Here is a 14019-nt window from a genome sequence, read left to right as displayed (position 1 = left end):
AAAGGTTGTTTTTACACACTGGTGACATTGTACATCATCTCCACTGTCTCGGTGAGCAATACAGAACTATTTCGTAAGAACCGTACAGAGGTCAGACTTTTTCAATGAGTGCTCTGTCCTCCTGGGAATTTTTTTTCTTTTTCGAAAGAAATTACACAGTTTCTCACACAATACTACGTGTACAAAGATGTGAATTATTGTGTAATATATTATTGCTGAAAAAAAATCTGGAAAATACTATGTCCAATAGCAAGGGGATAGTTTCGACTAGTGGTTTTCAATTATTTTTAAGCATAGAAATCCTTTGTTTTAAAAGCCATTAGGCAAAACATAAAAAAAGTAAAACTGCTCTGGTCCCTGGGTCCTAACTGCAGCTTACCCACAGCTGCTTCTCCTCACCACCTTTATCCTGCGGGAAAGACAACACAACATCCTCAGAAACTGCCAGGGATGATAACAGGAGAAATGGAACTTCCCCCAGGAGCTGTGCCTGCCACATTCCTTATGGAAGAAACCACTGCCGCTTGTAAACAGGCCTAGCATTTCTGGAAGCCCTGAGGCATCACAGGGAGCTAGCCATTGAGATAATTATTCCCTCCGACCTAGTAATTCATCTCAGTTCTGGAAATCTATGACGGAAATAATTCAAGACAAGCAAAAAGAAACACAACCTACGACATTCAACTTGGCACTATCCGATATTAGCAATAGGCTGGCAAACATCCTAACGGAATCGACGTCAACGCAGGGTTTAAGTTAACTATGGGATATCTACCCCATGAAACAGAGCAGCTAGCTATCAAAAATAACCTCGAAGTCCACATGGGAAAATATGTATAACATACTATTAAGTAAAGATAACAAAACACAAGATGCGTATGACTTCATTAAATAAAAATATGTACTGATACAGATAGTGGGCAAAAATGAAAATAGCCAGATGAGAATAATAGTAGAAGTGATTATTTTGCTCATACACATTTCTCTTTGAGAAATGAAAGTAAACACGAACCAAGCAAATCAGTCAAAATCAATGATGGTCCCCATGAGGGTTGTAAAAATTTCACTCTTCTGCCTCAGCCCTTCCCAAATTGGGTCCCCTGGTAGCTTAAAAGGTGTGTTTTTTTTTTTTTTGGAAGGTTTCACAGAGATGGTCCATAGTCTAAGGAATAGGAAATAGGATCAAACAAAACTAAGCAGGGTCCTTCATGAGAGCACTTTAATCCTTATGACTTCATGCTTTAATGCTGATGACGATTGTGGATTTCCAAAATGCAGGTACATTTCTCAAACTAGTAATTAAGTCCCCTTCCCCTGCCACCCACCTCCCAAATCCCACTGAACACTAGTAGCATTCCTGGGGGACAGGATGGGTAGCATCTAGGGCCCAGGCCATGGCCTCCCTACTCCTGCCCTTATATGTCTCCCTCAGCAGAAGATGCCCGTTCCAAGTGCTGTGCTGTGCGAGGCAGCTTATTACGCGGTGCAAGCAAAGGTGTAATTATGCTGAAGGAGGTACTTGGTGTCTTGCCTCCAATGTCAGACGTTAGAAACCTGATGAAGAGATTGCGACTGGCAGCTACTGGGCCTCTAAGTTGAAAGGTGAAGATTTCTTTTCCTTTCCCAATTTCGAAAGGCATTTTATGGGGAGGATGTGTCTATTTTAAGCTGTATAAATTGGATGCAATAAGGTATTGTATTGAATGCTTTAATACTTAACAGCAAAGAACACAATCTAAATCATTTTATCAATCTAAATTCACATTTTAATCTATTGCAAAGAATAAAACAACTTCGGACTTTTTACTATAACATGTCGTCAACCTGCTGATTTAATGCGGGTTGCAATATGGAGTCATTCATTAAGTCTATATTAGACAACCAGGCCCTTGAGGGTTTATGCTTTCTGAGATCCTTGAGCTATAGTAGCTGTCAAACCTGAATTTAAAAATCCTGTTCCAGTGCCTACAATATCCACCATATCTTCGCTTTCCTGGAAAATGAAGGGGTGAGAAGGGCGTGGGCTTTGGAACAGAACCATATCCTTGCTCTCCGGCTTCTCAGCTGCCTAAATGTGAGGATCTCAGCTTTCTCAAGCCTCTGGAAGCCGGAGACAAAGCATTTTTAACAGGTTGTCTAGAATGCAGAAGTAGCTCAATGAATGAGTTTCCTTCCTTTCCCAACCTCACAGGAGCTTTCTACAAAAAGCTTTTTACAGAAAAGGTACCCTGGGTTTTGACGTTTTGTTATTTTTCCCAGAGCTATGTAGGATAAGTTTCTGTGTGAGATGCATTCTTCCTTGGAAGGATAAATGGGTTTGCCCCCACGCAGGGCCTGCCAGCTTCCTGGAAGGCTTCTTGAGGAAACCTCATGGTGGGGACCACAGCCAGCATTTAACAGTCCCGCTTCTCTTTGTGAAACTCACAGTCCACGTTCCACTTGATGCTTCTGGGAGGGAGTTTCAGGGTTTCGTTGATCTTCTCCAGGACAGTCTGCAGCTTTTGCTTCTGAGCAATCTCTGACTGCGTGACCTCAGCAACGTTCAGCTTCTCACTCTCAAGTTTCTCTGGGGTGATAAGGGGAAAACAGCTGTTATCGCCAGCCACAGACAACCCTGATTCTTATATGTGCACTCACACATTTACTCACTCAACAAACATGTACGGGCATACTTCGCTTTATTTGAGCGTTGTTTTATTGCACTTCACAGATGTGTTTTTTCACAAGTTGAAGGCGAAACCCTCCATCAGCAAAAAGATTATGACTCCTTTATTGTGATCTGGAACCAAACCCGTAATATCTCTGAGGGATGCCGGTATGTGAAGGACCTCTCCCCTCCTCGTCTGACGGTGGCACTGCTGGCGCCAGTATTGTGAAAACCTTGTGATTGTGTCTTGAATCCCCAAATTATAAGATCCCTTAGAAGTGGGGCATTTAACCCAGCCTGTCATATTTGAACCCTTTTCTATCATTTTGGGGTTTTCCCTCTTCTTTTCAATTCTGCCTTCTCTAAGGACATCTCCGTGCTCCAACTGGATAGCCTTCTGTCCTTCCCCTAGGCAGTGGTTGTCCTTATTCAAGGCATTTTGTACATTCCTTGTAGTATATGTGTAATGCTAAATCATATCTATCTATCTGTTTTAAGCACCTTCTTTCCTTTAAAACCCACCTAAAAGGTAACTTATTTGATGTGCCTATGTCATTAATTCTAAGGCACACGTTTTTTTCACATTTTAACAGCTCTGAAATCAGGTCATGTCTTAAAATTGATGGCGTTCTGCAATTGCTGTCATAAGATATGAGTTATCTGTCACTGCTTTCACACGTGTGTTCGTTTGGTCATAGCTCTGCATAGTGTGGTCACCGCCACGTCTCAAGCCTACAAGAGCACTTTCAAAAAATAGAAAACACAAATTCTAATCAATAAGAAAGCTTTGTGTAATCCTTTTTTTTCCTCTTTTTGAGTGGTACTTATATAATAGTGTATTTTAAAATCAATGGTTCTTGTATGCAATGACATAACCCCTTAATACTTAACATGATTAGACTGTTTTGCCTTTATTAGTCTAAATTCCTATTTTTATCTATTAAAAAAAAAACAACTTTGGACTCCATAAAAGGAAATATGTTGTCTTCTATTAGATTCACCTAATTCGCCCTCCACAACTCATTCAGGATTAAGAGAACTGATGCTCTAAAACATTTAAAATCTTTTTCTCTCACTTTTAAGGACTGTAATACAAAGTAATTAAACTTCATCATATATCAGTGATTCCCCTATTGCTTACATTATTTTTAAGTAGCTCTAGTTTATCCAAGTCGAATGCCCCTTGGGTAATTCTTTAGAGATGAGGTTGCCCACTGGAGAATTTCTGTAGGTTCTTGAATTTAAGAATTCTTTTTGGTACTTTAATAGGATGATCTCAAGCTATTCTTTTCTGTGATGGCCTGAAATGTTATCTTCCTCTTTTGTTGCTCAAAGACATCATTCTTTATTTCTAAACTTCAGGGATTTAGCAGGTATGTATCTAAACGTCTTCCTCTTGAATATTAAGCCCTGAAGAGAACCTGTGTGCCTTTTCCATTTTTAGGCTATGAAACTTATCTTGAATCCTCTTCTATGAGTTGTTTTCATCTCATATTGCAACTACAGTTTTGGTACTTCGGTAGAGACTGCCCAAAGTGCTAGGTTAAGAAACCTTGCACAGTTTTGCCCTCAGAGAGAAAGACTGGTGGGACAGATTAGTGATGGCTGTCTTCAGAGTAAGCAGGGAAGGTAGGGAGGGGAAGAGTGGCAGCAGAGAGCAGGTTTTTTTTGCTAGCCCTGTTGTATTCTAATATTGCCTATGAATTTTACATTTATAACCTGCTGGCGGCATTGGACTTCTTAGAGTAAATAGCTCAGGCCTCTGAGTCTGTTTTCTAGGTCAATAAATTTTGTTTTTTGCACCGTTGGTCCATTCTGCTCTCATTTTTTAAAAAATTGGATTTTACACATTACTTACTGGAACACTCTGTTTTTCTGTTTCCACCAATGTTTTTAAGTAGTCTATGGTACTAAAATTACAATGCATTCTTCCTAAAATTAAAATCTCTGTTTTTTTTTCTTTTTTGGCATCTGGCATTGTTTATTAAGAATGGTTTTTATCACTTTGCTTTATTTCTTTTGCATTACTAATTTTTTAGAAAATATTTTTTTCCCCACTTTAGTTATTATGCCTTGCGTTTACATTTTTGCCGCTAATTTTGGTTGCAGGATATCTTATTTTTGGTATTGACATTGGTATTATGTGGACGTAAGGAGAGAGAATATCTTGAAATAACCCTGATTAACAGTTTTAGGTGTAGCTCTTCACGCTCATAACACACACACAAACATAAAACGTCCTCTCTGTTAATGAAAGTCAAATTACCGTGTATACATTTTCCTGCTAGTTTTTTCTCCCATTCAAACCTATATCATAAGGATCTTTTTATGTTGATATATGGATATAACTCATTCTTTTTTTTTTTTTTTTTACTCCCTCTCCTCCCCCACGCCTTGTTTTCTGGCAACCACCAATCTGTTCTCTGTATTTATGACTTTGTGTTATTTTGTTGTTAGATTCATCATGTAAGTGAGCTCATATGGTATCTGTCTTTCTGTTTGGCTTATTTCAGTTAGCATAATGCCATCGAGGTCCATCCATGTTGCTGTAAATGGCAGGATTTCATTCTTTTTTTATGGACAAATAATATTCCATTGTGTATATATATCGTATTTTCTCATCCATTCATCTATTGATGGACACTTAGGTTGTGCCCATATCTTAGCTAAAGTAAATAATGCTACAAGGAACATGGGGGTGCATATATCTTTTCACGTTAGTGTTTTTGTTTTCTTCAGATGAATACCCAGAAGTGGAATTCTGGATTATATGGTAGTTCTATTTTTATTTTGAGGAACCTCCATATTGGTTTTCAAAGTGTCTGCACCAATTTACATTCCCACCAATAGTGCACAAGGGTTCCCTTTTCTCCATATCCTCATCAATACTTATTTTTGATAATAGCCATTATAACAGGTGTGAGGCGATAGTTCATTATGGTTTTGATTTGTATTTCCCTAACAATTAGTGATGTTAAGCACAATTTCACGTATCTGTTGGCCATCTGTATGTCTTCTTTGGAAAAGTGTCTATTCAGAGCCTATGCCCATTTTTAAAATCCAATTGCTTGCTTTTTTGCTATTGAGTTTTATGGGTTCTTTATTTTAGATATTAACTCCTTATCAGGTATATAACTTATAAATACTTTTTTAGTATGTTGCCTTTATCATTTTGTTGATGGTTTCCTTTGCTGTGCAGAAACTTTTTAGTTTTATGTGTCCCACTTATTTCTTTTTTGTTTTGTTTTGTTTTTGCTTTCGGTGTCAAATCTAAAAAATCATTGTCAAGACCAACGTCAAGTTGTTTACTGCCTGCCTACGTTTTCTTCTAAGAGTTTTATGGTTTCAGATCTCATGTTCAAGTTTTTAATCTATTTTGAGTTAGTTCTTATGTATGGTGTAAGGTAGTGGTCCAGTTTTATTACATGTGGCTGTTTAGTTTTTCCGTCACCACTTATTGGAGGTAATGTACACTCTTGGTTCCTTCGTCATAAATTAATTGGCTGTGTAGGTGTGGCTTTATTTCTAGGCTCTCTGTTCTGGTCCATTGATCTATGTTTCTGTTTTCATGACAAGATCACAATCATACTGTTGTGACTACTATAGTTATGTAATATAGTTTGAAATCAGGGAGTATGATGCCTTCAGCTTTGTCCTGTCTCAAGATTATTTTTGCTATTCGGGGTCTTTTGTAATTCCATACAAATTTGAGGATTTTTGTTCTATTTCTGTGAAAAATTGCATTGAAATTTTGATAATGGTTGCATTCAATCTGTAGATTACTTCGGGTAGTATGTACATTTTAACGGTATTAATTCTTCCAAGCCATGAGCACAAAATATCTTTCTATTTATGTCTTCATCAACTTTGTTCATCAGTGTATTACAGTTTTCGGTGTACAAACAGGTCTTTCAATTCTTTGGTTAAATTTATTCCTTGGTGTTTTACTCTTTTGATGCAATTGTACATGGGATTGGATTCTTAACTTCTCTTCCTAATAATTATTAGTGTATAAAAATATAGCAGATTTTTATATGTTGATTTTGTATCCTGCAACTTTACTAAATTTGTTCATTTGTTCTAATAGTTTTTTGGTGAAGTCTTTAGGGTTTTCTGTATCTTATGTCATCTGCAAATAGTAGCAGTTTTATTTCTTCTTTTGTGATTTGGATGCTTTTATTTCTTTTTCTTGCCTAATCAAGACTTTCAATACTATGCTGAATAAAAATGGCTAGAATGAGCATCCCTGTCTCATTCCTGAATTGGAGGAAAAGATTCAACTTTCACCATTGAATATGGACTTGTTATATATGGTCTTTATTATATTGAGGTACGTTCCTTGTATACCCACTTCATTTGAAGTTTTTAACATAAATGGATATTGAACTTTGTCAAATGCTTTTCCTGCATTAAGATAATCATCTGATTTTTATTCATTATTGTTAATGTGGTGCATCACATTGATTTTGTGGATGTTATATCATCCTTGCATCCCTAGAATAAATCCCACTTGATCATGGTGCATGGTCCTTTAAATGTATTGTTTGAATTTAGTTTGCTAATATTTTGTTGAATACTTTTGGCCTGTAATTTTCTTGGCATCTTTGTCTGATTTTCGTACCAGGGTAATAATGCTGGTTTCATGAGTTTGGAAGTGTTCCCTCCTCTATTCTGGGGAAGAGTTTGAAAAGAATTGGTATTCTTTTTAAATGTTGGTAGAATTCACCAGTGAAGCTATCTAGTCCTGGGATTTTTTTAGGTGTTTGATTATTGATTCAATCTCTTTCCTATTATTTGGTTTGCTCATATTTTCTATTACTTCATGATTCAGTCTTGGTAGATTGTAAATCTACCAAGAAATTTTTCTGTTTGGTTGTCCAATTTGTTGGCATATAATTGTTCATTGTTTCACATGATACTTTGTATTTTTGTGGTATCAGCTGTAATGTCTCCTCTTTTCTTCCTGGTTTTGAGTCTTTACCATGCCCCCATATGCTCCCTCCTGCTTCCTCTCGCTAGCTCCCATCTAGCTAAAGTTTTGTCAAATTTGTTTCTCTTTTCAAAAACACAGGTCTTAGTGTCATTGACCTTTTCTATTGCCTTTTTAGTTTGTCTGTATATATCTCACTCAAACATACTAGTATCTTTCTACATCAATACATCAATGTAACTCATTCTTTGATATGACTTATAACTTAACCATTTCTTTATAGATAGTTATCTCTTTTCCTATTTGTAATAAAGTTGCAATAAACATTGTATGTGTATATCCCAACTGATTATTGTTGATAAAAAGAAAAGCTTTTTTTTTCTTGAACACAGTCAGTTTACCAAATTCCTTTATTAGTTCTATTATTGTTTATTTGACTCTCTCTTTTGGAAGCTTAGATCACTTATTTAAATTTTTTGACATGTTAAACTAAAAGATTTACTTGAAAATTTCTGTTGCTATTCTTAACTCCTTTATTTTAAAAATATTTGACCTTCATAATTTTAAAGAGCCACTCAAATATTCCTATAGTTAAATAGTAATTTCACTCAGCGTTGCTAAGGATTTAAAGGTGATTTATTTTTCAAGACTCCTGGTTTTCCTCTTTTGTTCTTTATTAGGCAAATTACACCTAGCGCTATGAAAATTTTCTATTGTGGAAATTTTAGTCTTCCAGGAAATTGTTTCTCAAGTTTCCATAGTTCTGTAAATTGTTCATCATTAGTTTAACTTGTTATAAAGTAGTAGGCATTATTTTGAAATAGATTGCTTTTTAGAAAATTTTCTCAGGTAGAATGATTCTGTGAATCTTTCAGTTGTTTTTGAATTAGCATCCAAATATGCTTTTGGAGAGATTATTTTCAGAAAACAATGAAACAATATTCAAAAGTTCTTAAGTATTAAGACAAAGAAGAATAAACTCAATTACTCTGAATAGTAAAAGAACTGAGATGTTCTAATTAACAGTTGCCATATAAATACTACTATATTAATAAAACCACCTCTCAAAGTACTAGAATACATAAAATCATCTTTCCAGGAGTGATTCCTGAGTTGTTTCCAATTATATGGAGAGGGTTAGTTAAAAAAAAAAAAAATTTTTCACAGCACCATGGTCAGAGAATTTCTTCTATGTAATAATTTGTTGAGACTTTGTGGACATTGTCAAATTTTGTAAATGTTTCATGTGGAGTTAAAAAGAATGAGAATACTCCAGTTTGCGGTATAGCTGATTAATCGTATTATCCAAAGCTTCTCTATTCCTTATAAATCTTTTTCCTAATGTGTTATTAAGAGAAATATGTTAGAAATCTATCACTGCGATGGCAGATTTGTTAATTTTTATATAGTTGATGCACAAAAGTGCATTTAGGTTTAAAATATCTATTTTCCTGGTAACTTTAGTCTCATGAATATGTAGAGACCGTAGCAATGCTTTTCGTCTTAAAGTCTGTTTTGTCTGATATTAAAATAGTTACTTAGCTTTCTTTTAATTAGTATCAGTCTAGTACGTATATTATTTCCACTCTTTTCTTTCAAACTTCGTGTCTCCATATATTAAGACAGTCTCTTGTAAATAGCATATAGCGAGATTTTGTTATCTAGTCTGGCAAGCTTTGTCTTTTAAATGGATAAAGTTAATTTACAATAATTGGGTTTACCACTATTTTTGGATTCACTTTCACAAACTTATTTTGAACTTTCTATTCTGCTTTTCTGATTCTTTATCCTCCCTTGCATCTTTACCTTCTTTGGATTAAAAATGCATTCTTTCTCATTTCATTTTCTCCTCATTACTAGCAGGGAGGTTTAACACGCTGTTTTATTATTTTAGTGGCTACTTTAGAAAATTTATCATGTGTATTTAAAAGAATCTTTAGTTAATTAGTAGCTTTATCAACATACTAAATAATATAAGGACCTCAGCATACTAACTCCAATCACATTCTTTCTGACTTAAAGTGCTATAATTGTCTGGGATTCTGATTCTATCTGAATTATTTAAATTAAGAAGTTAGACATTATTGTAATTGTTTTATATTCAATTATTGCTTTGATCTACCCACCATGATAATCTTTGCTTATCATTTTTTTGTTGCATTTTGGATCGCTCTTTTGGGTTCATTTTCCTTTTTCCTGGAGTACATCCTTTAAAAGTTCCTTTTAGTGAGAGTCTGTTGGTAGCAAACCCTGTTTATACTTGTTTAAAATGCTGTCATTTTCTCATTTTTTATAACTTTTCTAGGTATTATAAGTTGACGATTTTTTATCTGAACTTTGAAGATTTCATTTCAATATCTTTTGGCTTTTACTGTTCCTAATGAAAGATACCTTTCAATTTGTTTTTCCTTTATAGGAAATCCATCTTTTCTCTCTGCTTTTAATCATTTGTCTTCAGTGTTCTTAGGTTTCATTATGAAGTCTCTACATATGGATTTGTTATTTATCTTGTTTGAAATTTCCTGAGCTTCCTGAATCTGATAATTCACATATTTCATCAATTCTAAAAAATTCTCATTCACTATTTCTTTGTTTCACTGCTAGAATTTCAATTAGCTATATGCTGGATCATCTTAGAATCTGTCTTTCAATTCTATTTCCCACACTGTTGTCTCTCTACACTGCATTCTGGGTATTTTCTTCAGCGCCATCTTCTAGTTTACTCAATTTCTACTTCAGCTGTGTCAATCCATTGAGGTTTCTAATTTCATTATTACATATTTTTCATTTCTATAAGTTCTATTTTATTCTTTTTTAGACATATCTGTCCAATTTTGTCACTTGTTCTTTTTTTCAAAAGCCTCTTTAAACTTTTGACATATTAAACATACTTTATATTCCAAAACTGATCAGTTGCTAATATGTATAGTATTTGTGGGATGAACCTACAGTTCATTATTTCTGTTGATACTTGCTCATGGTGGCTTGCTTCTCATGCGTGTGGTGATTTCTGATCTTGAGCTCATTTTCTTTGGAATGTTATCTTTGGGAGTTCTCTTTGTAGCCTTGGTTTAAATTTCATTCTTCTATAAAGAACATTTTTCTGCTTCTGCCTTGAGCACTAATAAACTGGGACAACTGTAAATTACATTTTCAGCTTAGGGCTTTTAAAGCCAAATAAGTAGTAGTGTGAATCCCAGTTCTAAATCTGTGTGAGTACAGATTTGATAAGGAATTATCAAGAGCAGACTTTTTCCATTTTCTGTTCTACTCATACCATAACTCTCTCTCTGTGGGACAAGACTTTCTAGCTTACTCACAGAAAGTGTTGCTTTTCAGAGACCCTGGCTTCACTCAGGGGTCTCCGATCCAGCCCCCTTTCCTGCTGCTCAGTCTCTATCCAGGCTTTGTCCGTTGACTCTGTATGTGTGACCCAATAAATCTCCAGCTATAAGCCTTTAGGAATTAGCACCTATTCACTGGATTAACACTTCCTTGTTTTTGGCATCAGAATTTCCTTCTATACTAGTTTAGCCTTGCAATACAAAAATATGTTTTTAAAGACTTAAAAAATCTGTATAAGTGTGCAGTACCAAGAGAATGTGAACATCTCGTTAGCCATAATGTTGAACACAAAAATTAATTATTTTCCTGTTTTATTACATAGTGTACCATCTAAAATACTTACAATGGTGGTGGCAGCCATCGTCTCTGACTTGATCCTAATACCACGTCTTTGATATTTCACTATTGAATATGGTCACTGTTAGGTTTTGTATAATGGTCTTTATTATATTTAGGTAGTTTCTTTTTCTTTCTATTTTATGTAGGATAGCTGTTCAGATAGATCAAGTATTATCTGACATCTAGTAGTAGATTAACTCTTTTAAATTTACACATAATATACAAACATGGAAAAATTCAAGCTGTGAAAATTGTCTCCTCTTTCCTCTGTAGTCCGAAGTTACCTAGTCCTATTCTATAGAAACAGTTTATTGTAACTATTAACCAGAGAATACCTCTGGTTAATTCAAGCATTAGATATATCCTTTAATACACACACAGTGACATACTACACACACAGTTCTACACTATGCTTTTTTCTTCATTTTTTTAGAGAGCTTCCCTAGATAAATATAAGACTTTCATCCAACTTTTGAGTTTTTTAGAGATCAGAAAATGCCTCCTCCAGTATAATAATAATAGTATACATTCTCTTCAACTATCCTAGAATTAATGACTACTATAGTGCTGTACAAAAGAACTTACTGCTATGATGGAAATGTTTATTTCTGCACTATCTGCTATGGTAACCACTAGACACATTTGGCTTTTGAGCACTAGAAATGTAGCTGATGTGACTAAATGCATTTTTAATTTTAACTATTTTTAATAGCTACATGTGAATGGGTACTGTACTGGACAGCTGAGCTGCAAGGTTGTATAGGCCACCTTCCTGGTTTTACAAAAGATTGATATGTGCCGCAGAGAAATATTTTAGTGGTAGAACCAGGATTGAAACTCAGATCTTATGTCTTTCTCTTCATTCCTCTTATAGTTTTAGCATAGCTGTTACTTCAGCCTAAGTGCTTTTTGTTATAAGAAGGCAACTCCCAAAACCTTTCAAGATGCTGCTCCTCCCCCAGGAGCATATCATGAAGTCATCCCTATTTGACATCCACAACTGGACATCAAACTGGTTTACTTTAGCTGCTCATTTCCTACATCACCAGGTTCTCTTAAAGCTTTTCCCATCTATACTGCCACTCCTCTAGTTTGACACCATCATTATCTCACAAGGAGATACTGTGCTGGAGTTCCCTCCATTGCCTCTAAGCAACCCTCCTCCTGCTCCTAGCTCATCTTCCTAAAGCCCCATTTCGGATCTTGTCACGTTGCTCACAAACCATCAACAATTACCACTGCCCACTGAATATAGTCTAAGATCCTTAGTTCAAGGTCCTCTATGATGCAGTCTCATTTTCTTTCTGTAAATAAAATTGTCATTTTAGAAGGGTTTTAAGGTTTGCAGAAAAGCTGAAGTGATAGTTCAGAAAGTTCCTGTGAATCCTGAATCAGTTTAACCTATTGTTAACATTTACATTACTATGGTACAGCGTCATTACTTATGAATGGACATTGTTATATAACTATTAACAAAACCTCATATCTTATTTAGGTTTCATTAGTTTTTCACTAACGTCATTTTTCCGCTCACATCTACTTATCACTATTCCTAGTCTCCTGTTTTGTTATACTTCTTCAAACTTTCCTTGTTTCTCATGACCTTGACAGTTGTGAAGAATACTGGGTTTTTCCCATGATTACTATGGGGTTATGGGTTTGGGGAAGGAAGACAAAAGAGGTGAAGTGACCTTTTCATTGTACCATATCAGGGGTACATGCCTTCAACATGTCTTGTCACTAGTGATGTTAACCTTGATCAATTGGCCAAAGTTGTATCTGTACCAGGTTTCTCTACTGTAAAGTCTCCTTCCACTCCATACTCTAATCATTGGAACCAGTTACTGAATGCAGTCCACTCAAGGGAGTTAACCTCTACCTCCTTAAAGGGGTTGTAACTACATAAATTATTTGGTTATTCTATAAGGAAGCATTGTCCCTTCTCTTTTATTTATTCAGCCATTTATATCAATATAGACTTAAGGATATTTTAGATTTTGGGTTATAATCTAATACTATTGTTCCCCTGCCCTCAAATCTCAAATCATTCCATCTTTAGCCATTGAGAGATCTTTCAGGTTGGTCCTGAACACTTTCAACATGCCGCCTCATAGATTTTTTTCTTCAGAACCTCTTTTTGTTTCTTCAAGATGTTCCGGGCTCATCTTCTATATATCCTACTCTAATCCTAGTGTCTGCCACTTCTTCAGAAGCCCTTGTTTCTATCACTGGGGAACAACGTTAGAAAATCTGGGTGTTGGGTGTCATCTTCTGTGTAAGCCACACAGCCCACTCAACCAATCCTGATGATTACCTACCACTTTCTCCTCTCTACAACACTCTCCCTTCACTCACACCAAAATCAACAGGGACTTACCAGCAACACTTGTGCTGACTAGAATGTTCTTGTCCTTTCTCATCTGGCTGAGATTCTTCTTCCATAAGGTCCCATTGAAGATGTGCTCGCTTCCATGGCACCTTTCCTAAACTCCTACTTGATATGCCAGGTTTTGAGGCATATGCCCGAAGGCAGCACTGTGACATGTTTACCTTTAAACTCAGCAGTTAGCATATAGCCAATCGAATGGTCATTGCTTAATAAATATTGACTAGATCAAGGTTGGTGTAAGATGTTCTCTCTAGGGTCTATTAGAGATAAAGCCACACACACATCAAAATGAGACAAAAATCCTTCCTGTAGAACCTTTAGGCCCAAGGGACCCTTTGGTCTCATGTCTGAAGATATCCTGTTTCAGCC

At 35.7% G+C, this 14019-nt stretch overlaps 1 protein-coding gene across 2 annotated transcripts in view; it reads right to left on the bottom strand.

The window, feature by feature from the left end:
- Positions 1-14019, bottom strand: part of PARVA (parvin alpha) — a 141092-nt gene that overhangs the window by 27161 nt on the left and 99912 nt on the right. For both annotated transcript variants that reach the window (XM_016135434.2, XM_016135435.2), the window contains exon 5: positions 2426-2566. In XM_016135434.2, the coding sequence (XP_015990920.2) occupies positions 2426-2566 (141 nt within the window). The remainder of the gene's footprint in view (positions 1-2425; positions 2567-14019) is intronic.

The sequence above is a fragment of the Rousettus aegyptiacus genome, unplaced genomic scaffold (assembly GCF_014176215.1).
Source record: "Rousettus aegyptiacus isolate mRouAeg1 unplaced genomic scaffold, mRouAeg1.p scaffold_m13_p_5, whole genome shotgun sequence".
In the NCBI taxonomy this organism is placed as follows: domain Eukaryota; kingdom Metazoa; phylum Chordata; class Mammalia; order Chiroptera; family Pteropodidae; genus Rousettus; species Rousettus aegyptiacus.
The sequence above is the reverse complement of the archived record's forward strand: the minus strand, read 5'-3'. Positions and strand labels throughout refer to the sequence as shown.